The sequence below is a fragment of the Corythoichthys intestinalis genome, chromosome 7, assembly GCF_030265065.1.
Source record: "Corythoichthys intestinalis isolate RoL2023-P3 chromosome 7, ASM3026506v1, whole genome shotgun sequence".
NCBI classification, from domain to species: domain Eukaryota; kingdom Metazoa; phylum Chordata; class Actinopteri; order Syngnathiformes; family Syngnathidae; genus Corythoichthys; species Corythoichthys intestinalis.
In genome coordinates this window covers 9,577,501-9,601,550 of record NC_080401.1, presented here as the reverse complement: position 1 = coordinate 9,601,550, position 24,050 = coordinate 9,577,501, and the positions used below count along the sequence as shown (strand labels likewise).

The following is a 24,050-nucleotide window of genomic DNA, read 5'->3' as shown; positions in this document are numbered from 1 at the left end:
GCCACTTGCAGTCTCTGAAAACTTGCTTCATTATAATTTGACCACAGATGCACAGTGTAAAGTGGTGTACAATAGGCTTTGAACAATGCCAGCTTGACCTCATCAGTGCACTGACCAAATTTCCGAGGTAGAACAGTGGCTTGGACATATAGTGAACGACACTGTCGAAATATGTCCTCATTGTCGGTTAGCATGTCTGATGCTGTATGACCAAGATATTTCACCTGACTACAGGACTTTAAAACTTGCCCTGACAGCTTAGTCAGGAAAACAAACTGTTTCTGCTCATTTGTTCTTACGATCATAATGACACTCATTGAATTACTGTATTTTATATTGTATAATTCGTTCGTTCGCAGTTGCTGTAGACCAGCTTAACTTGGGCTAAGTAGCACACTATCATTATATTTATTTTGATATTTATTAATTTCCATTTTTTTCCAATTCTTGTTTATTTATTTATGTATTTATTTATTTAAACATTCATTTCAATTTCATACAAATTATAATTTTTAAGATAGCTCATTGTTTTAGGATGCAGTGAAAAATTCAACATTTTGTATTGTAATGCACATTATGTGCAATTTTCCTTTGTGCATATTGCTGCAGTTTGCTCAAATGCTTGGAAACCATCAACATCAGACTTTGTTTGAGGGAGTGTTCAAAAGCTTTCAAACTTTGCAGTTTCCATCAGAACCATGTTATATTTCATTAAAAATATAACGGCTGACCAGAGACCAAATTTTTAATGTGCAATCTTAAGCTCAAAAAGCTCGCCCTGACGACATGTCATTTATAAAGGACAGACAGACAGAGAGCTTTATTGTCACTGACAAATTTGACATACAAGATGACAACGAAATTGCGTTCGATGAGTGAGCATCAGGCTGATCGGGCGATGAGTCAATATTGTAGAAACAATTGGTGGTGATTTTATATATATATATCGTACGATAAGTTATAGGAATTCTTGTAACAGGCCTACACACAACCACAATAATTAACGTGTAAAATACAATAGCTCTATTCCTGACATCGTAAACTAAAGGCAATATTCACTGCCAGAGGGCCAATTTTGATGAAGTCACCAAATCAAATTGTCACATGCAGTGTTGGAACTATGAGGCCTGGTTTTGGTCTTGAGACCACAATTTAAAGTCTTATCTGTTTTGGTCTTGTCAGCCTTGGTCATGGCAGTATGCAGGACACCTGATTTTAATTTTCATGGAGCCTCTAACTCAATTATTCAAAATGTTGGATGCAGCCCCAGGACTCATTTAGCCTGACCATCAGCTGGACTCCAACAGAAGAGGGTGGAATCAGAGAGCTGATCATCTTCAGCGCCAATGGGGTCCTCAAGCACCAGGCAGTTTTGCTGGGGAAAGCGGAAGCCTCCAAAAAGAAAAAGGTAAGCGGTGCTGATCTTGGATATTTTAGTGCCATTGCTAGGGACGGCCTTTATTGTAGACCAGCTAGTGGGCCAGCTCAATAAAACTGATTAATTGCCCACCCCCCTTATTTTTAACTCCTGATCAAACATATAGTGCATTGCTGAGCTATTTACTATAGGCCTTTCGCATTTGGCTATGCAAAATGGGATGAATATATCATTTTTTACATTCAAATTCTACACTTAACATCCAGTAAAGACAACACAAACAGTATATTTAGCAAGTTTGGGATTCTCAGTCATTTCTTAATCATATTTTAGTCTTTTAGTCAACGAAATCTCATACGAATTTCGTCTAGTTTTAGTCGACAGTTACTCAAAAATGTTTTTGCCTGAAAAATTCAAAGTTTTTGTCCAAAAATAAATGAAGGTTTCCAACAATTTCGAGTGAACATACTGTAAATAGACGGGCACATAGTAAAGTGTCTAGAAGTACAACGCCAACTTTGTGATAATAATACCCACTCTGCAGGAAAAGCAGTACATTATTTTCAGTGAAACGTACCTAGAAGCCACGGGCTGTGTGTTAAATGCCCGGACACGTTTTATTTTTTTAACATCCTCTAGACTTACTAACCAGAAAAGCTAAGTGGCTCTGCTTTAGACTGGGCAGTGTTTTAAGAGGTCGCTTGCCATTCTAATGCTAGAAGTACATTTAGCATCTGATGATCACTCAGCACAGACCTTTTAAAGGCTAAAGCAACATTGCATCTTCTCTCTTGCCAAAATAAGAAGACAAATCTTACTGTGTTTCCAAAAAAGCAAGATGGAGCGCAGCCTAGCTTGAGACAGATCCTAAACTCCAGTGAGGGGCAACACATCTCACATGAGTGACACGACCCAAACACTGACACGATGCAAGCTGACACACAAAATTCAAATTTCACGCATTGCAAACATATTAGTCTCCCAAGCCACATTTTTTAGCTCGTCATCGTCGTGAAAAAAATTGTTCGTTGACGAAATATTTTCGTTATAGTAATCGTTGACAAACACAACGCTAGTGATTTCCCTTGATCGTTGTGTTTTCTTGTCATTTAATTGATTACTACTAGTGAACTTTTCACTGTTTATTCTCCCTATTCTTTGGATTTAGAAGAGCCTCTGGGATGCTATCAAAAATAAGAAGAGAGGTGAAAAAGGATCTCCCTACAGGGCAAAGAAGATCGTGCCACCGACCAAGATGGCTGCCAGTAAAACGGTAGTCGTTTCCCGGAAACCACCGTATGAACAAGAAAAACTCCAAGGTCCACTTTCTCCTCTCAATGATGTAAAAACGGGCAGAAATAAATCTATCAGCGAGCATACTCTCCTTGATGATGAGCCTCTGAAATCAGAGCAGCAAAGGTGTTTAAAACCAATTCAAAATCAAAGCTGCTTGGTGGACCAGGAGAATGTGCACCCTGGTCAGAGACGCAGTTCTCTTCTGTTGGCCACAAATGAGACAGTGATGAGAGGTAGTTCACGTTCTTTACCTGGGACGGTTGACAACAAAAACCTCACAAAAATGCTCAATAAGACTTTGTCACCTATTGGGACACCAGAAAGGTTGAAAAAACTAATGCCTCAAATTCAGCCTGTGGAGCACACAGCTTGTGTTTCCTTGAACACTGTACACAGTGGCCCAGTGATATCTTTGCATGATGCACTGACACTCATTAACTCAGACCTCGCCCTTGTCAACAGCAGTTCTAAAAGCAGCAGTCCGAGTTGCGAGTTTTCTGATTCTTTGGAATTTAAAAGTGAAGATCATGATCATTTCAAAGCATGCCCTGATAGCCCAGAACTCTCTGATTCCACAGAGTCCAGACTTACATTCTTTGTAAGAAAAAATGTTGATGTTCCAAAGGTTGAAAAGCCTTTAGACAAACCTAAAAAAATGTCTTTTAACTGTGAAACAGTGATAAAAAACAAAGCACTTGTGACAAGTTGCGGAAGTGGGCAAAAAATTAAAAAGTCAAGGCGTCGACTGTTGGAGAAAACACTGGAGTTATTAGAAGATAGCAGCCAGTCTGAGCATGGACCAGGTACTCCCAACCTCCCTGTAATAGAACTAGACATAAAAACAGAGGGGTCTGAGCGGGTTGGTTCTCTCTGCGACGACTTCAAAGACGGACCAACGCTAAGGCTAGATGATGCTCAAATGTTCATCAATACACATGTAAGCTCTCCTCCAAGTAGTGCTCACTGGAGTGTCTCCACTTCATCACCTTCCAATAGCCCTCCCATGACATTCACAAGCTCCTCCCCGTTACACCTGGGCCAGTCTTCTCCACTTCACTGCAGCAACACATCAAATCCTCTCCTCACCGTACCAGCTCAGAAAACAGATATTCCTCCTCAGCTGATCCCAGCCAATCAATCCACCCAGGAGGAGTTGTTTCCTGTTCACATGGTGACAGATAGCAGGAAGAGAAAGCATGAAGAGTGTTTGAGAGGAGTTATGACGATTGGCCATGGTGAAAAAAACAATCCAGTTAAGATGACCAAAATGGTCTCTTGGAAAAGTGAGCACATCGAATCAGCAGAGGAAAAGACTACATCACAGAGGCAGCCAGTCAAAGTAAATGGTATGTAATTTGCAATTTCACATTCACTTTTTTAGTGCATACTTACTTAGTGAATGATTAGGCCCAAGTAGGGAAAATACAAATTGATAGAAGTGATTTCTTTTTAGGTGAGGGGCAAGACAAAGAATGCCTTATAAAGACCCCTTATGATGAATAATATAAATGGACTCAAGTTTCCCTTGTCCGGACGCGAGTTAACGGGGCCCCCCTCTGGAGCCAGGCCTGGAGGTGGGGTTCGAAGGCAAGCGTCTGGTGGCTGGGCCTGTCCCCATGGGGCCCAGCCGGGCACAGCCCGAAAAGGCCACGTGGGTTCCTCTTCCCATGGGCTCACCACCTGTGGGAGGGGCCAAAGGGGTCGGGTGCATTGGAAGTTGGCAGGCAGCCAAAGGCAGGGGCCTTGGCAGTCCAACCCCCAGCTGCAGAAGCTAATTCTTGGGACATGGAATGTCACCTCTCTGGCAGGAGAGGAGCCTGAGCTGGTGTGTGATGCAAAGAAGTTCCGACTAGATATAGTCAGACTCTCCTCCACACACAGCCTAGCTTCTGGTACCAATCCTCTCGAGAGGGGTTGGTCTCTCTTTCACTCTGGAGTTGCCCATGGTGAGAGGCGTCGAGCAGGTGTGGGCATACTTATTGCCTCCCCGCTTGGCGCCTGTACGTTGGGGTTTGCCCCAGTAGACGAAAGGGTAGCCTCCCTCCGCCTTCGGGTGGGGAGGACTGTTTCTGACTGTTGTTTGCACTTAGGCACCGAAAAGCAGTTAAGAATACCCACCCTTTTTGGAGTCCTTGGAGGGTGTGCTGGAGAGTGCCCCCTCTGGGGACTCCCTCGTTCTCCTGGGGGACTTCAACGCTCACGTGGGCAATGACAGTAAGACCTGGAGGCGCGTGATTGGGAGGAAAGGCCCCCCCGATCAGAACTCGAGTGGTGTTCTGTTATTGGACTTCTGTGCTCGTCACGGTTTGTCCATAGCGAACCCCATGTTCAAACATAGGGGTGTCTATATGTGCACTTGGCACCAGGACACCCTAGGCCGCAGTTGGATGATTGACTTTGTAATCGTGTCATCGGACTTGCGGCCGCATGTTTTGGACACTCGGGTGAAAAGCGGGGCGGAGCTGTCAACTGATCACCACCTGGGTGTGTGTTGGCTCCGATGGCGGGGGAAGATGCTGGCCAGACCTGGCAGACCCAAACGTATTGTGACGGTCTGTTGGGAACGTCTGGCAGAATCCCCTGTCAGAAAGCGTTTCAACACCCACATCCGGCAGAACCTCTCCCATGTCCCGGGGGAGATGGGGAACATTGAGTCCGAGTGGGCCATGTTCCGCACCTTCATTGTTGAGGCGGCTGATCGGAGCTGTGACCGTAGGGTGGTTGGTGCCTGTCGTGGCGGCAATCCCCGAACCCGCTGGTGGACACCAGCTGTAAGGGATGCTGTCAAGCTGAAGGAGGAGGCCTATCGGGCCTTTTTGGCCTGTGGGACTCCGGAGGCAGCTGACAGGTACTGGCTGACCAAGCGGACTGTGGCTTCGGCGGTCGCTGAGGCAAGAACTCTGAGATGGCAAGATTTTGGCGAGGCCATGGAAAACAACTTGCAGACGGCTTCGAGGAAATTCTGGTCCACCATCCGGCGTCTGAGGAGAGGAAACAGTGCACCATTAACTCTGTCTATAGTGAAGATGGTGTACTGCTGACCTCGACTCAGGATGTTGTGAGTCTGTGGGGAGAATACTTCAAAGCCCTCCTCAATTCCGCCGACACACCTCCCTTTGAGGAAGCAGAGTTTGGAGTCTCTGAGGCGGGCTCTCCGATCTCTGGGGTTGAAGTCACTGAGGCGGTTGGAAAGCTCCTTCAAGCAAGGCCCCGGGGGTAGATGAGATCCGCCCGAAGTTCCTAAAGGCTCTGGATGTTGTGGGGCTGTCGTGGTTGACACGCCTCTACAACATCGCGTCGACATCGGGGACAGTGCCTCTGGATTGGCTGCCTGGGGTGGTGATCCCTCTTTTTAAGAAGGGGGACCGGAGGGTGTGTTCCAATTATAGAGGGATCACACTCCTCAGCCTCCCTGGTAAAGTGTATTCAGGGGTGCTTGAGAGTCCGTCGAAAAGTCTAATCTCTGATTCAGGAGGAGCAGTGTGGTTTTCGTCCCGGCCGTGGAACAGTGGACCAGCTCTACACCCTTGGCAGGGTCCTCGAGGGTGCATGGGAGGTCGCCCAACTAGTCTACATGTGTTTTGTGGATCTGGAGAAGGCGTTCGACTGTGCCTTGGGGAGTCCTGTGGTGGGTGCTCCGGGAGTATGGGGTACTGAGCCCCTTGGTAAGAGCTGTTCGGTCCCTGTAAGACTGGTGTCAGGGTTTGGTCCGCATTGCCATCAGTAAGTAGAATTCGTTCCCAGTGAGGTTTGGACTCCGCCAAGGCTGCCCTTTGTCACCGATTCTGTTCATAATTTTTATGGACAGAATTTCTAGGCGCAGCCGAAGCGTTGAGGGGGTGTGGTTTGGTGGCATTGAATCTCTGCTTTTTGCAGATGATGTGGTGCTGTTGGCTTCACCAAGCCGTGACCTCCAACTCTCACTGGAGCGGTTCGCAACTGAGTGTGAAGCGGTTGGGATGAAGATCAGCACCTCCAAATCAGAGACCATGGTCCTGAGTCAGAAAAGGGTTGAGTGCCCTCTTGGAGCCGGGGAGGAGATCCTGCCTGAAGTGAAGGAGTTCAAGTATCTTGGGGTCTTGTTCACGAGTGAGGGAATGGGAGATTGACAGGCGGATCGGTGCAGCGTCTGAAGTCATGCGGACTCTGCACCGGTCCGTAGTGATGAAGAAGGAGCTGAGCCTAAAGGCAAAGCTCTTGATTTAACAGTCGATCTACGTTCCTACCCTCACCTATGGTCGAGCTGTGGGTCATGAATGAAAGAACAAGATCACGGATTCAAGCGGCCAAAATGAGTTTCCTCCGCAGGGTGTCCGGGCTCTCCCTTAGAGGTAGGGTGAGAAGCTCGGTCATCCCTGAAGACTGCGCTGAGCCGCTACTCCTACCCGACCCCGGAACAAGAATTTTTATTTTGAGTAAAGTGAAATTCACGTCATTTGGAAATGTAATCCTTTGAGTATAATGGTTATTATAGTATTCTATGTAAAGTACTGAAGGAGGATGCTTTGTGATGATTTTTTTTTTTTAAATTTGTATTTTCTACATACTGTAGGTCATTTGCATTTGAAGAAAACTTCTGCGAAGACCAGAAGGTCATCAGTCTCTGCGCAAAAAAAGCCATCAAGTTCCAAACTCCCCCTACGAGGTATGACAAATAGTGAACACTTTGTGTCAAAGACAATACAGTGTTATGAAAAAGTATCTGAACCTTTTGAAATATCTCACATTTCTGCATAAAATCACCATCAAATGTGATCTGATCTTTGTCAAAATCACACAGATGAAAAAAGTCTGCTTTAACTAAAACCACCCAAACAAACATTTATAGGTTTTCATATGGTAATGAGGATAGTATGCAAACAATGACAGAAAGGGGGGGGGAAATAAGTAAGTGAACCATCATATTTAATATTTTGTGGGCATCTCCCCTTTGGCAGCAATAACTTCAACCAGACGCTTCCTGTAGCTGCAGATCAGTCTGGCTCATCAGTTGGGACTAATCTTGGCCCATTCTTCTCTACAAAACTGCTGTAGTTCATTTACATTCCTGGGATGTCTGGCATGAATCGCTGTCTTTAGGTCATGCCACAGCATCTCAATAGGGTTCAAGTCTGGACTTTGACTTGGCCACTCTGAAATGTGTATTTTGTTCTTCTGTTGATTTACTTCTGTGTTTTGGATTATTGTCTTGTTGCATCATCCATCCTCTTTATAGCTTCAACTGTCTGACAGACGGCCTCAGGTTTTCCTGCAAAACATCCTTACAAACTTTTGAATTCATTTTTCCATTAATGATTGCAAGTTGTCCAGGCCATGAGGTAACAAACAGCCCCAAATCATGATGCTCTCGCCACCATGCTTCACAGTGGGGATGAGGTGTTGATCTTGGTGAGCTGTTCCATTTTTCCACCACACATGACGTTGTGTGTTGCTTCCAAACAATTCAACTTTGGTTTCATCAGTCCACAAAATATTTTGCCAAAACTTCAGTGGAATGTCCTAGTGCCTTTTTGCGAACATTAAACGAGCAACAATGTTTTTTTTAGAACGCAGTGGCATCCACCGTGGAGTCCTCCCCTGAACACCATTCTTGGCCATAGCTTTACATATAGTTGATGTGTGCACAGAGCTATTGGACTGTGCCAATGCTTTCTGTAAGTCTTTAGCAGACACTCTAGGGTTCTTTTTTACCTCTCTGAGTATTCTACGCTGAACTCTTGGCGTCATCTTTGATGGACGGCCACTCATTGGGAGAGAAGCAACAGTGCCAAACTCTCTCCATTTGTAGACAACTTCTCTGACTGTCGATTGATGAGATGGTTTTGTATCCCTTCCCAGCTTTGTACAAATCAGCATTCCTTGATCGCAGGTCTTCAAACAACTTTTTTGACCGAGCCATGGTGCACATCAGGCAATGCTTCTCATCAAGACATTTCTTACCAGGTGTGTGTTTCATAGTGGGTAGGGGAGCTTTAAACGACTCATCAGTTATTGGGCACACACCTGACTTAAAATGTTTGGTAAAATTGGTTGCATTAAAATATGAAAACCTGTAAATGTTTGGGTGGTTTTAGTTAAAGCAGACACTGTATTTTCATCCGTGTGATTTTGACACAGATCACATTTGATGGTGATTTTATGCAGAAATGTGAGAAATTCCAAACAGCTCAGATATTTTTTCATACCATTGTATGTCTAATAATTCCTTTATTTGTCTGATGATGCCTCCTTGTTTGGCAAAGTGGCGTGGCTATGATCAATTCAAATGACGATGATGCAATTAAGTTATTTGTCCAAAGGTGCTGCCTCGGTGAAGTCATCCAAAGCACAGAGTGTCAAGTGTGTGAAGATGTCTGCTGTTGCAATGAGAAAGTTGACCTTTGTTAAACCGACCCAGACAGGTACTTATTGATGTATTTTTATTCTTCACAGAAATCAATGTTGGATTTCATCATGTTTCTTTGCCATTTTCCTGGTACTGTTTATTTCCCCACAATTTGTCATAATGTAATGGTTCATTTTTCTTGCAATTCTGACAAAGAAGAACATATCAGCTCTCCTTCTGTTTATACTGGGATAAGTTTATAATTTGATCAGCTGTTTAATTCATGATGTGACTTGGTTGTTAAAAATAACATTCTACTGCTTATTTTCTGTAGCCATACCCAGGCATCCACTTCCTTTTGCTGCCAAGAACATGTTCTATGATGAAAGATGGATTGAGAAGCAGGAGAGGGGTTTCACATGGTGGCTCAACTATATCCTAACTCCAGATGATTTTAAAGTCAACACCGAAATGACTAAAGGTTGCATCTGTTGAGAGTTACTGTTTTGCAAATATGAAAGCTTTGTGTAACTTCGAATTGGTCTATGTTTTTCATAGAGCTGACATTTTTTTTGTACTGTGTCTAGTGAATGCTGCTCCTCTAACAATGGTCTGCAGCAACAATATCAGTGTTTCCAAGGCCCCCACCAAGGAGGAGATGTCTTTCAGCACTTACACAGCACGGCGAAAGTTGAATCGCCTTCGTCGAGCTGCCTGTCAGATATTCACCTCAGAGACTATGGTCAAAGCGATAAAGAGGTTGGAACTTGAAGTGGAGGCAAAGAGGCTTCGCATTCGCAAAGACCGACATCTTTGGAAAGATATAGGTACGATCATGCCAGTCGAGTTAAGAACATTCATCTTGTTGTAATCTTTGTCACATTTTAAAGCACATGTCAATTGTTTCTAGGTGAACGTCAAAAAGTTCTCAACTGGCTTCTTTCTTACAATCCACTGTGGTTGCGTATTGGTCTTGAGGTATGTCATGGTGAACATTTTTGACTTTGCTTTGATTTTACTTTTCAAGTACATTTTTGATTCCACATATTAAGTGAATACTGAATAGAATATGTCTCCATACATAGACAATCTTTGGGGAGTTGATCTCGCTGGAGAGCAACAGTGACTCAACAGGTCTGGCTATGTTCATCCTGCAGCGTCTTTTATGGAATCCCGACATTGCTGCTGAGTTCAGACATCCTAAAGTTCCTCATCTTTACAAAGATGGTATTACTTACATTTTTTTGTACCTTTCCTGACTAATAGAAATAGTATAAATTACGGATTGTCTGTTTCTGACATTTTTGACATCCAATTTGTTTCAAGATGCTTTGCCACTGCCAATCCGCAACTTTTTTTTAAGTAGTGTTGTTTTGTGTAAATAATTTTTAGACCAGTAAATATAATGCAACCAGTAAACGACAAATGTTTTTTTTTTTGTATGAAGTTAGCCCTGCCGGGACCTCCTCATAAAATATTCTGTTTACAAATATTACGCGATGCTCTGTTATTATCGTTAGTTCCTAAAGAGATGTTGCCCCACTTAGCAGATATGCCTAGTGGTTTGATTTACAGCAGCTAAAAAAAGTACAATGGTACTGATAACACACGCGACTTGGATCAAATCTGATCTTGTGACCAAGTCAGATACTCCAAACGTAGCTGTGTCGGGCGCCGAAACAAATATGGCTTATCGGATCGGGACATCACTAATAAAAATTAAATGTATTTTATAATTGCTTCATAAGCAAAAGAAGAGTATTCAGTATTTCAAGATTTTCAATACAGGTAGTCCCTCCTGGGTTACGACGTCCCTGTCTTATGTGATTTCGACTTTAGGACGCCGGAGTGTCGTTCGCCATTTTGTCTCCAGTCGTTTTTTTTTTTAAGTCTGGTAAACGGTACCTAGCTCCTGTTGCCGCTCTTTATGTCAGGATCCCCCTCCTCCCCAAGCAGCATCACCGCCGTCCTGCAGGTCTTTTCGGCCGGGAGAGCTGCGGCTTCCTTGTACTCATTCTGCTGCTGCTGCTTCTCCCCCTGGCGCCGACTCCTCTTGTGAGAGGCGACTTGAGCAGCCATGATGTCCCCGTTCTCTCGCCTCCCCACTCTTTCTATAGCCCTCTTAAGCAAGGCAATTCGAGTAAAGCTCGAAAAGTCATTAAATATAACTGCATTTAACACAACTCGCAGTATCTTATTTGTTACTTTTTTTTATTTTTTTATTTATTAATATGCTGTAGGGCTGGGCGATATGGCATTAAGTACGTATCACGGTAGATTGAGCAGTTTTACCTCGATAACAATAAATGACGCTAAATTCGCCCAAGCGGACTGTTATATAATTTGAAAATCTGAATCAGTGCATGAATTACAAATTAAGTTTCTCGTTGATTTTTTTCCAGCTTTCAGTTTAACATATTTAACAATTGTACATGCAGTGTAAACATCATTAATAATATAAAAATATCTTGTAAACAATAAGCAATCACATGAACATTTATAATAGCTTGTATGACTTGAACAATGTACAACAATATGACCACTGTGCAAAAATGTCACTGTAACACAAATGACTTACAGCTTGAACATTACACTTCAAGCAGACAACTTATTGTTAATGGCTGCTGTGACGTAATTGCTCAACAAGTGTTGAGTACAAGGTTTGATTTTTCCCCCAGAGAAATTTTTTTAAATACATGCACGTACACATGCGTGTCCCTCCCCCACCAAAACACACAAACACACATTAAAATATATGGCTCTTAAGCCAATGATACATTTAAGATTTTATGATGGCAATAATGACACAGAATAAAGCAAGCACATACAGAAAAATAGCTGTTGCCATTAAACGGTCATGTTATAGGCTACACTGTTGGATAATACTTAATGCTGAATGCTCTACCTTTGTAAAAGCTGTCAAAGAAATCACCCCCCCCCACACACACACAAACACACACACAGATTCAATGTAACGCAACATACCGATTGCTAGATGCACTCCGTGCCCAATCCACTCATTAAGTTCAGCTGTTTCGACAAGGTTAGATGCGCTGTCACATGTGGTGATGGCACCATACTGAGCGGCTATACTTGAAATGCCTGTGGCATGGCTACCATTAGTTTCAATATTATCTGACTCATCACGTTCAGTTGTAGCAATAGCCACTAGCATTAGCGTACCGGGCTTCTGCTTGTTTGATTTCCTGATAACCACGTGGCTTTACACATGAGCACACTGACTGCTTTCTTAAAGGGGAATGAACATATCCAAGCAAAGAGTCAAAGCGGGCTTAAAAGACTTAATTTTTTCATTTCATTAAAATACCAAATTCACAGACATGGTAAAGATTACGTCGGTCATCGTGAACAACCTCGGCAAAAGTAAATTTTCCATAAACTGCCTGACTCTAATATGACGTATAATATATGTTTTGGGATAGTTACACATTTTGAGATTTAGGGGGTATTTATGGGTACTTACAGGATTAATTCTGACTTGCGCAGAAATGTGGGTTACGTCGCCAGCATAGGAACGGAACTAGTTCGTAACCCAGGGACTACCTGTATTCTTAAATGTACAATATAATGTAACTACATTATGATTCATTTAAATTTCTAATGACTTAAAGAGTTTGGCGTAGTGATGGACATTTAAGAATTAACTTAAGAAATTTGACTTCAAAGGATGAACCACTTGGCTGAAACCTGCAAATGGTCATCATTAAGTCAAGAATGGGGAGTTGAGATTTATTTAAAGCATACTGAATTTGGTATGGCGGCACGGTGGCTTAGTGGTTAGCACATCTGCCTCACAGTTCTGAGATCAAGGGTTCAATCCCGGGCTTCGGCCTTCCTGTGTGGAGTTTGCATGTTCTCCCCGTGCCTGCGTGGGTTTCCTCCGGGAACTCCGGTTTCCTCCCACATCCCAAAAACATGCATGGTAGGCTGATTGAACACTCTAAATTGTCCGTAGGTATGAGTGTGTGCGTGAATGGTTGTATGTCTCCTTGTGCCCTGCGATTGGCTGGCAACCAGTTCAGGGTGTCCCCTGCCTACTGCCCGTAGTTGGCTGGGATAGGCTCCAGCACCTCCGCGACCCTCGTGAGGAAAAGCGGCATGGAAAATGAATGAATGAATGAATGAATGAATGAATTTGGTATTAAAACAGGAATTTCAGGGTGATTATCCCATCACATGAACACAATACATTCATTATTAATTTCCCAATATTCCCCTAATGAGACTTTCATTAAATGTGCATTCTTTAAAAATTTTTTTATAGTTGTTCCAGGGGCTGTTAGAACAATATTGTCTTAAATCAGAGTTGTGCATTGAGTGTTCAATTAAGAATGTTGTACTACTTATTCAATAAATTTTAGTTTTGCCAGTGCCTCACATACAATTACAACATACAAAATACATACAGTACAATACTCTACTAGATATTTACCTTTTATAGCATACGTGTGAAATTCGGTTAAAACAAATAAATGGTGAGATTATGATGATTGTGGTATCCCCTGGGATGCCCCATTCAAACAGGCATGTAGTATATTTTGTCTATGGTTGTAGCTCTCTTTCAAACGAGAATCATGCAGGCGTTAACGGTGATTGACAGTTTTGTGGCCTTTATCTGGCCAGATTAGCCACGGTAGCTCTACGATCAAAGGCACAAATGTGTTAATCATCATTAGACTTGCAGCCCATTCTGAAGTGTGCTCTGCCAACTCATTCATTGTGTGAGAGGAAGTTCTCAGCAGTGTGAGCGTCAAAGCGTAAGTGAATTTGAGTGGACTCACTCAATCAAACATTTTCTACGGTATTCTTGTTTAAAAATAATTTGCACTATGAAGGTGGAACAGTGCTTAACACCTCCACTTCACAGCTCTGGGATCGTGGGTTCAATCCCGGCTCCGGCCTTCGTGTGTGGAGTTTGCATGTTCCTTCCTTACCTGTGTCCTGAAATGCCTGAATTTCCTAGACTCAGAAACCTCTCCTATAAAGTTGAATAAAAGATCAAATAAAAAGCTCTCAGGAAAATTTTCCACCGAAAAAAAGCCCTGATGACCTTGTCTAGGTATCCTTGAGCAAGATACTAAACTCCACATTGCTCCTGGTGCTGCGTCACCAATAGTTAGATGCAGTGCCTAATTTGTAAATCATAAGGTGCCGGAACGCAAAGTTCATATGACAGCGCAGGGATGACGAGACAGGCACAGGTACCAAAACAAATGCAAAAAATGGTGCTGAAAACAACACGCAAATGCCCACATACCGTTCTGTGGGACTTAGCCTCAATTTCAGATAATATCCATGGTATAAATGTTATGACAAGAATTTACAGTTATTTAGGCTATACTCTGCACAGCCAGCGCTACTCTAGTGTTATTGATGGCAAATTCTGCTGTTCTTTTCCTCTATTCAGGCCACGAGGAAGCACTGTCTAGCTTCACTCTAAAAAAGCTACTGTTGCTGGTGTGTTTCCTGGACAAGGCCAAGGAGTCTCGCCTCATTGAGCACAACCCATGCTTATTCTGTGTTGATGGAGAGTTCAAGGTAGGTAGGACAACTGATATCACAGTGATCGCAATCACTGTTTCGGGAGTTTCCTAACATCTTTTTTCCCAAGGGCCGCTTTCAGAAAAATAAAGGATGCAAGTGCCAAATACGGTGACGATATACTGTATATTGTACAGCTCTACAACATTGATGTAAATTGATGTCAGTTCATATCAATATTAATTTACTACTGTTTTGACAATATACAATGTATTAGTCGACCTCTACTTAAAAGGCAAAACCACTATTCACAAGTACGACTTGATACTTGCACAGAAACTTGGGTTACGTCGCCAGCGTAGGAACAGAAATTGGTCATAATTCGAGGACTCCCTGTAAGTGGATATTGTTACGTTTGACCAAAAATATGTATGCTACTGTGCCGCTTCTGTTTACGTTGGATAGTTTTAGGTTGCAGCACTAACTAGCAATACATAAGGTATAACATTTGTGGCAAGTCAGTTTATTGTATAGTTAAAAATAGAGTTGGGGGGGCTGTCATAATTGGGTGCAATTTTCCCTCCAAACAAATACAAATGTATTATCGTATCGTAATGGTTATTTCCAAATTGCATAGCACTACTGTCTCTACATGTTTGATTTTTACTCCTTCACCTTTCTCGATCTCGGGTCCTTCATTATGGGTACTTAGTGTTATTAAAAGTCAAAAAGGGCCAAAGATGACATTTTAAGTCCCTCAGTATGACACTGTTGGGAACACACTTTTTGAAAGTTGTATGGTTTGCTGAATTCGGCACTTCCTCTCTATATTTTACCCATACTGGGGCAGATGTTTGAAGACATTGGTGTTTTGCAATGGCCGACAAGGTTGACTGCGCATGTGTTATGAGTTGTGCAAAAACAGTATGACTTTATTATGACGGTCAATCAAAGGCTAGATGCCAGGGCAGGTATGTATTGGGCTCTACAGTTGAGATCAGTTTTAGTTACATGAATAAATTACTAGCATTTCCTAGCACCTTTTATGCTTTATGTATTTTATTCATGAAATCATACTGTTTTTTTTTTTTTTTTTTTTTTTCCCCCAGACAAGCAAAGACCTTTTGCTGGCCTTCTCAAGAGATTTCTTGAGTGGGGAGGGAATTCTCCCTCGCCATCTTGGATACCTTGGATTATCAGTTTCCCATGTTCAGACTCCTCTGGATGAATTTGACTTTTCTGTGATGAATTTGGCCGTTGACTTGAAATGTGGAATTCGACTAGTGTAAGTGACTGAATTTTATTTTATTTTAGTTTTTTGGATAATCATTGGAATGTTTTTTTTCCCCCACTCTAGGAGAGTTATGGAGCTCCTAATAAAGCAGTGGGACTTGTCAGCAAAACTACGGCTGCCAGCAATCAGCCGCTTGCAAAAGATCCACAATATGGATATTGCTTTGCAAGTCCTCAAAATCAGAGGGGTCGACCTTAAGGATGAATACGGTAACTTTAATATCTCGGATTAACAGTTTATACTAAGTGAAAATACAAGGGAATAAATTTAGCTTAAAAAAATTATTTATTTTTTTAAGCCTTATTTGGTGTGTAATTAACTTTGTTGCTGCCGAAAGTGTGTGGAATGTTCTTCCAAAAATTGTATAGTCCCAATGTTCATGGGCCAATGAACTGTTCGAAGGTATACACTTGCGGTCATAAATTTTAAGACTTTTCACCATTCAGTTCAAAGAGTTTCAGAACTTTTGACCAGAGTTGTACCTTCATTTTAAAAAGTCAAGATATGAGGTACTGCTTAAATTCATTTATACGTTATTTGTTGAGTCTACATTCTGCAGCCTACAATAATGTAGGCTGTTTTCAAAGAAGACTTAACAAGCCGTCTCTTTGAAGACTGTTAATGCACATCATGAAAAAGCATTAAACTTAATTTTCGAGGCATTAAAAATTAAGTGAACGTGATGGTTTTTACGGTACATAATTTATTAGAGTTGTCAGATATTTCAGGTAGCCGATAAAGGCATTTTGAAATGATGTAAGGTAATATCAACATCAGTTTTGGACCAATAAGTATGTTGCCTTTAAAGTGACTGTAGAAGCCTTTGTACAAGGGCTGGTCACAGCTAACCTAGCAGTTATGCTTATTGACCATTAAATGTCTCCAAACTAAGATGCTTGGGATTTGTTATGTGAGTAAACCATTTGCATTCAAGGTGCAAAAATTAAATGAACGATTACATATCTCATTCACTTCACTGAAACTGTGTGCGCACTACGTGAGTCATGTTATACGGCAGTGCCTTAATGGCACTTTGCCCTGGCACCAAATCCCAAAAACTGATGTTTGCACTATTTTGATTTCAACAATATAGTGGTGCACTAGACACTTTTTCCTTCAACTCCATTTGAAGTTGTTCTTATTTTACACAGAATGTTTATTGGAAAACCTTGAAGTTGTTACATTAATCATCATCATTTTTAAAGTATCCAGTGAGGCTTCGCAAAACAATTACCCATAATATGTAAAGTCCACGACCGCATATATCTGGATCGGATTTTGGGAGTTGGACAATAACAGGATATTGATTATCGGTTAAAAAGTAATTATTGGACAACTCTACATACAGTTATGTTATTAAAAGTGGCATTACAAAACATTAAATTAGATTTGCACATACCTGTACAAACCCTGTTGAAGTAAATGAGCTGCGCAGTGATTGTGTGTCATTTTTTCACGTCAGTGTTTTTTTCCAAAACTAATGAAAAAAAATACATTTTAGAACTTCAATTTTTATTTAATTTTTTTATAGCCTTAAAGCGGAAGTTCAGGATTTTCGACATTAGGCTTAATCTTCGAGTTAGCGGGGGTTTAGTTAGTTGGTGGAGTTGATTTCAACAAATTCCATTTTGTTTGCAAGTTATTTGTTAGTTTCAGGGCTCCAGAGTGGCTAGGCTAACGCGAGTCAATGGCACCATTATAGCATGCCAATAAAAAACAACTTATGCACACATGAAAATCATCGATGATCCATGCAATCAATAGTGTTGGCTATGTTTTCTGGATAAAGGTATTAAAACTTACCATGTCATATCAATAATTGCAGTATGAAGTTAAGCAACGCTTGTAATCCAGAAGCTCTGCAGAGGAGCAGGGCGGAGTGATATCACATTGCTTTTTTTTTTCCACCGCTGATTTTTTAATGTCATAGCCAGCAGCAAGTGATCAGTTTATATTTTTCCTCGTTCTTCATAGGGAATTTGTGGAAACTTTCTTTTGCCCGTTTCTTCTGTATGTTTCCACAGTCTCTAAATGCACATTTCACCATGTTGTCGCCCGTCACTTACCTCAGCAGACTGATGCTGCATTCGAGAAGGTGGGAAGTCCGTTTCCAGCCTCTGATTTGAAAAAATATCATTAGTACTCAACCACTATTTGCTCGCTTATGATTAGTCAGGTTTGCTGGCGGTCAAAATATCTTTTGAAGGCCTAAATAAAAAAAATACTTGTTGCGCTCAGCCATCTTTGCTGTTTACATTCGTTTGAAATTGAGGTAATTGACCGATAATTATCGGTCTGATATTAGGAATTATGACGTCATCCCAATAAATCCGATAACATTATTAATAGGCCCGATAATACATATTTTTTAGCACTGTGTCGGTGGATTGGGAGGTGAGCGTTTGTTTCAAGTCCTATTTTGCCAGTATGCAAAGTTTTGTTACTGTTTTAGATGCCGTATTTTTCCATCACTAAGTGATAAACCTTACTATGGCAATTAGCAAATGTTTGAATTTTACAGTGTAATGTTGAGTTCTTGAGAGGCCTTTTGGTTACTGATAGGCCTACTGTCCCATAATTGCCAGGTTATGTTGTTTCATGGACCAAGACCACAACAGTCTAATCTCCTGTAGCACCAAATGTTTTTATCTGATGACAGAGCACAATACCTGTTGGGTTTCAGTTCAGTGCTCATTGTTCAGTGGAATACATCCTCAATGATATTGACTGATTGACTCAAATTATATTTGGAAAAAAAATATATGGGCACTTTATTTGAAGTCAAAAGTGTTCTTGTCTTTGTTTTGTTCCATTATAATAATGTTCATGTCATCATGGAAATTCGGTTTAGATCAAAGGCAAATCTATGCGGAATACACCACTAGTTTTTTTTACCTACAGGTGTTCAAAAATTCAGGTGAATATACATTTTAAAATTATATACAGTGGGGCAAATAAGTATTTAGTCAACCACCAATTGTGCAAGTTCTCTTACTTGAAAAGATTAGTGAGGCCTGTAATTGTCAACATGGGTAAACCTCAACCATGAGAGACAGAATGTGGGGAAAAAAACAGAAAATCACATTGTTTGATTTTTAAAGAATTTATTTCCAAATTAGAGTGGAAAATAGGTATTTGGTCACTTACAAACAAGCAAGATTTCTGGCTGTCAAAGAAGTCTTCTAAATAATAGAACTTTTTGGTAGAAACACAGGTTCTTGTGTTTGGAGGAGAAAGAATACTGAATTGCCTCCGAAGAACATCATACCCACTGTGAACCATGGGGGTGGAAACATCATGCTTTGGGGCTGTATTTCCGCAAAGGGACCAGGACGACTGATCTGTGTAAAGGAAAGAATGAATGGGGCCATGTATCGAGAGATTTTTAGTGAAAATCTCCTTCCATCAGCAAGGGCATTGAAGATGATACGTGGCTGGATCTTTCAGCATTACAATGATCCTAAACACACAGGCAGGGCAACAAAATAGTGGCTTCGTAAGAAGCATTTCATTGTCATGGAGTGGCCTAGCCAGTCTCAAGATCTCAACCCCATAGAAAATCTGTGGAGGGAGTTGAAAGTCTGTGTTACCCAACAACAAACCCAAAACATTACTGCTCTAGAGGAGATCTGCATGGAGGAATGGGCCAAAAAACCAGTAACAGTGTGTGAAAAACTTGTGAAGAGTTACAGAAAAGGTTTGGCCTCTGTTTTTGCCAACAAAAGGCACATAACAAAGTATTGAGATGAACTTTTGGTATTGACCAAATACTTATTTTCCACCATGATTTGCAAATAGATTCTTTAAAAATCAAGCAATGTGATATTGTTTTTGTTTTTTTTCCACATTCTGTCTCTTATGGTTGAGGTTTACCCATGTTGACAATTACAGGCCTCTCTAATATTTTCAAGTGGGAGAACTTGCACAATTAGTGGTTGACTAAATACTTATTTGCCCCACTGTATGTCACAGAGCAACAAGGTCCCCGTGATGTCTGAAAAAGTGCTAAACCCATCAAATCATGCTTTTGTTTAACAGTTAATCTTTAAACCAAATGATTTATTTGCTATCATTCAATCCTTCTACCTCCCACTTTTTCTAATTTGTTTTTTTGTGAAACAAATAGTAAAATAATACGTAAATCTACTAAGGAAAAACAAGCAATAACAGTCATATGTTTACCCATGTTGACAATTACAGGCCACTCTAATATTTTCAAGTGGGAGAACTTGCACAATTAGTGGTTGACTAAATACTTATTTGCCCCACTGTATAAATTATCGTTTTTCTTATCGGTATCGGCCTTGAGGAGCACAAAGTTATCGATATCGGTTTCAAAAAATGGATATCTTGCACCCCTAGTTTGAAATGCTTTAGGGTTGCAACTAGTACCCTCCGAGCGGGATGAATCAGAATTCTTACCTTCCTCGAATGCAGCATGAGAACGAGTGACCGAAGCACTCCTCTTTATTGGGGTCGTATTACGCATCTAAAAAAAAATAGTCCTACAGAATGAAATGAATTACGGCAGTTTGGTGTGACATTGTTTTAGCCGCATTGGTGTTTGAAACCATGATCTGCGTTTTGAATTTATTTGAATATGTTAGATCTGTATTGTTTTTTTTATTTTTTATTGGTATGCTATAATGGTGCCATTGACTCGCACTGGCCTAGCCACTCCGGAGCCCTGAAACTAACAAATACAGTGCCTTGCAAAAGTATTCGGCCCCCTTGAACCTTGCAACCTTTTGCCACATTTCAGGCTTCAGACATAAAGATATAAAATTTTAATTTTTTGTCAAGAATCAACAACAAGTGGGACACAATCGTGAAGTGGAACAAAATTTATTGGATAATTTAAACTTTTTTAACAAATAAAAAACTGAAAAGTGGGGCGTGCAATATTATTCGGCCCCCTTGCGTTAATACTTTGTAGCGCCACCTTTTGCTCCAATTACAGCTGCAAGTCGCTTGGGGTATGTTTCTATCAGTTTTGCACATCGAGAGACTGACATTCTTGCCCATTCTTCCTTGCAAAACAGCTCGAGCTCAGTGAGGTTGGATGGAGAGTGTTTGTGAACAGCAGTCTTCAGCTCTTTCCACAGATTCTCGATTGGATTCAGGTCTGGACTTTGACTTGGCCATTCTAACACCTGGATATGTTTATTTTTGAACCATTCCATTGTAGATTTGGCTTTATGTTTTGGATCATTGTCCTGTTGGAAGATAAATCTCCGTCCCAGTCTCAGGTCTTGTGCAGATACCAACAGGTTTTCTTCCAGAATGTTCCTGTATTTGGCTGCATCCATCTTCCCGTCAATTTTAACCATCTTCCCTGTCCCTGCTGAAGAAAAGCAGGCCCAAACCATGATGCTGCCACCACCATGTTTGACAGTGGGGATGGTGTGTTCAGGGTGATGAGCTGTGTTGCTTTTACGCCAAACATATCGTTTTGCATTGTGGCCAAAAAGTTAAATTTTGGTTTCATCTGACCAGAGCACCTTCTTCCACATGTTTGGTGTGTCTCCCAGGTGGCTTGTGGCAAACTTTAAACGAGACTTTTTATGGATATCTTTGAGGAATGGCTTTCTTCTTGCCACTCTTCCATAAAGGCCAGATTTGTGCAGTGTACGACTGATTGTTGTCCTATGGACAGACTCTCCCACCTCAGCTGTAGATCTCTGCAGTTCATCCAGAGTGATCATGGGCCTCTTGGCTGCATCTCTGATCAGTTTTCTCCTTGTTTGAGAAGAAAGTTTGGAAGGACGGCCGGGTCTTGGTAGATTTGCAGTGGTCTGATGCTCCTTCCATTTCAATATGATGGCTTGCACAGTGCTCCTTGAGATGTTTAAAGCTTGGGAAATCTTTTTGTATCCAAATCCGGCTTTAAACTTCTCCACAACAGTATCTCGGACCTGCCTGGTGTGTTCCTTGGTTTTCATAATGCTCTCTGCACTTTAAACAGAATCCTGAGACTATCACAGAGCAGGTGCATTTATACGGAGACTTGATTACACACAGGTGGATTCTATTTATCATCATCGGTCATTTAGGACAACATTGGATCATTCAGAGATCCTCACTGAACTTCTGGAGTGAGTTTGCTGCACTGAAAGTAAAGGGGCCGAATAATATTGCACGCCCCACTTTTCAGTTTTTTATTTGTTAAAAAAGTTTAAATTATCCAATAAATGTTGTTCCACTTCACGATTGTGTCCCACTTGTTGTTGATTCTTGACAAAAAAATTAAATTTAATATCTTTATGTTTGAAGCCTGAAATGTGGCGAAAGGTTGCAAGATTCAAGGGGGCCGAATACTTTTGCAAGGCACTGTAACTTTGAAACGAAAGGGAATTTGTTGAAATCAACACTACCAACTAAAAAAAAAACCCTGCTAACTTGAAGATTAAGCCTCATGTCAAAAATCCTGAACTTCCGCTTTAATTTTCAAACCGTAATACATGAATTTTTTTAGGCAAGGTTTTCAGACTGTTACGAATGTGATACTGGCCCAAAAAATGAACTCAGGTTGCTACCAAAATCTTACATTAGAACAGTTATTACATTAGCTAACTGGCTGCCGTCAGTTGCAGTGAAACCAGAGCATTCACAGCCATTTTGAGTCACTTCCTGTTAATTTGAGGACATTCTTTAGTCACTTCCTTTTCATGAACCCAAAATCAACAGCAAGTGACCTGTAAATGCCCCGAAAAGAGAGAGAAGCAAACGAAAATCAACAGGAAATGACGTGAAAAGCCCCAAAATTAACTCATTGGCTGCCACTGAAGGCCATAGACGTCCAATCTGTTTTAAGTGATAGGGATGGCAGCGAATGAAGATTCGTTTATTCTCTGCCACCCTCTGAGTTAAATGGATAGGATGCCTACGGGTGATACTCATTCCAATTCACAACAGAAGGATGAATATAGCTTGTTTTTCTGTTCATTGTTTTGTAGAATATTCAGAATGATTTCCTGACCCATATTTTGGTAACTGTTTTATCACCATATCATGAGATTGTTATTTTCTCGTGAGGTACCCAGAGGTTTCCACCCGTATTGTACTTTAGACAAAGTCGAACTTACAGTATATACATTTTTCCTTTTCTCTGAACTGTCCTAAAACAAAAGATTTGAGGCGTTGTTTTTAGACCAACTGAAAAAAAAACAAAAAAAACCTAATCTCGATTTTGAAGATCAGACTGACTTGCCATGTACGTTGTACATGACGAAAGTCAGGCTGGCTTGTTAGGCTAATATTTTCCTCTTTCTTAGGCTCCATCATTGATTCAAGAGACATTGTTGATGGCCACAGGGAAAAGACATTGAGCCTCCTGTGGAAAATCATTTTTTCTTTTCAGGTGTGTATCCCAACTACAACAGTAATGGAATAATTTTGAATAACCTCAAGATTCTGCGTTGGTTAGGTGGAAGTGGTTTTGGATGAGGATCAGTTGAGGGAGGAGATTATCTTCCTGAAGAGAACCCTAAGGACAAAACAGAAGTTGGCCTCTCTAAGGGCTGGTCTCGGCCTTGACACCAGTGGACTAAAGACCAAGGTGCCTTTTGAGCACAGCAGCACCAAAGTTGTTCTACTGATGGAGTGGGCCCGTGCTGTGTGTGATTTCTACAATTTAACAGTGAGTTTGTGAGATCTTATTTTGATCTGGCTGTGCATGCGGGGTGGTTGTAAATCTGAATTGGCATATTAAAACTGCTGGATCAAAATGTAATTTTGAATATGTTGTTACAGAGTCAGGGCTCCCCAGCAAGTGAAATTGATCTTGGAATATTTAAACAATGTTTTGACATAAGTACAATATGACGTATTTCATGTGACAGTGATTTGTTGAATAAACATAATAGGGCTGCAGCTATCGATTATTTTAGTAATCGATTATTGGTGAGCTAGTTAGTTCGAGTAATCGAAAAAGGAACATATTAAAATAAAAATACCTGAGCTGAGCCTCAAATGGTATAAAAACATTAATAAATAAGGTTATAAGTATAACAAAAGAACAATTGGCTAACTTACAGAGCAAAAGTCCACGAGCCTAAATGCTATAAAATTCAAACTTTTTTTTCTACAATCCTCTTAATAGTTCAAACACATATTCCCGCGTAAAACAGCTAAATATACAAATAACCTATATTACAAATGCATTAAAAAAAAAATCATTAGCTCAAACAAAAACTTAGCTTATGTTGGTATTAGCAGGGAGCAGCTGGAGATTCAGCCACCTGAAACGAGTTGCC

General features: G+C 41.0%; 1 protein-coding gene across 1 annotated transcript in view; it reads left to right on the top strand.

Moving 5' to 3' along the window:
• aspm (assembly factor for spindle microtubules) overlaps positions 1 to 24,050 on the top strand; it is a 52,407-nt gene that overhangs the window by 3,089 nt on the left and 25,268 nt on the right. Inside the window, exons 2-14 of the mRNA XM_057841789.1 lie at positions 1,265 to 1,408; positions 2,547 to 4,020; positions 7,227 to 7,319; positions 8,974 to 9,075; positions 9,334 to 9,480; positions 9,587 to 9,826; positions 9,910 to 9,977; positions 10,085 to 10,226; positions 14,428 to 14,558; positions 15,611 to 15,786; positions 15,859 to 16,004; positions 23,070 to 23,155; positions 23,222 to 23,434. Of these exons, the coding sequence (XP_057697772.1) occupies positions 1,265 to 1,408; positions 2,547 to 4,020; positions 7,227 to 7,319; positions 8,974 to 9,075; positions 9,334 to 9,480; positions 9,587 to 9,826; positions 9,910 to 9,977; positions 10,085 to 10,226; positions 14,428 to 14,558; positions 15,611 to 15,786; positions 15,859 to 16,004; positions 23,070 to 23,155; positions 23,222 to 23,434 (3,162 nt within the window). The remainder of the gene's footprint in view (positions 1 to 1,264; positions 1,409 to 2,546; positions 4,021 to 7,226; positions 7,320 to 8,973; positions 9,076 to 9,333; positions 9,481 to 9,586; positions 9,827 to 9,909; positions 9,978 to 10,084; positions 10,227 to 14,427; positions 14,559 to 15,610; positions 15,787 to 15,858; positions 16,005 to 23,069; positions 23,156 to 23,221; positions 23,435 to 24,050) is intronic.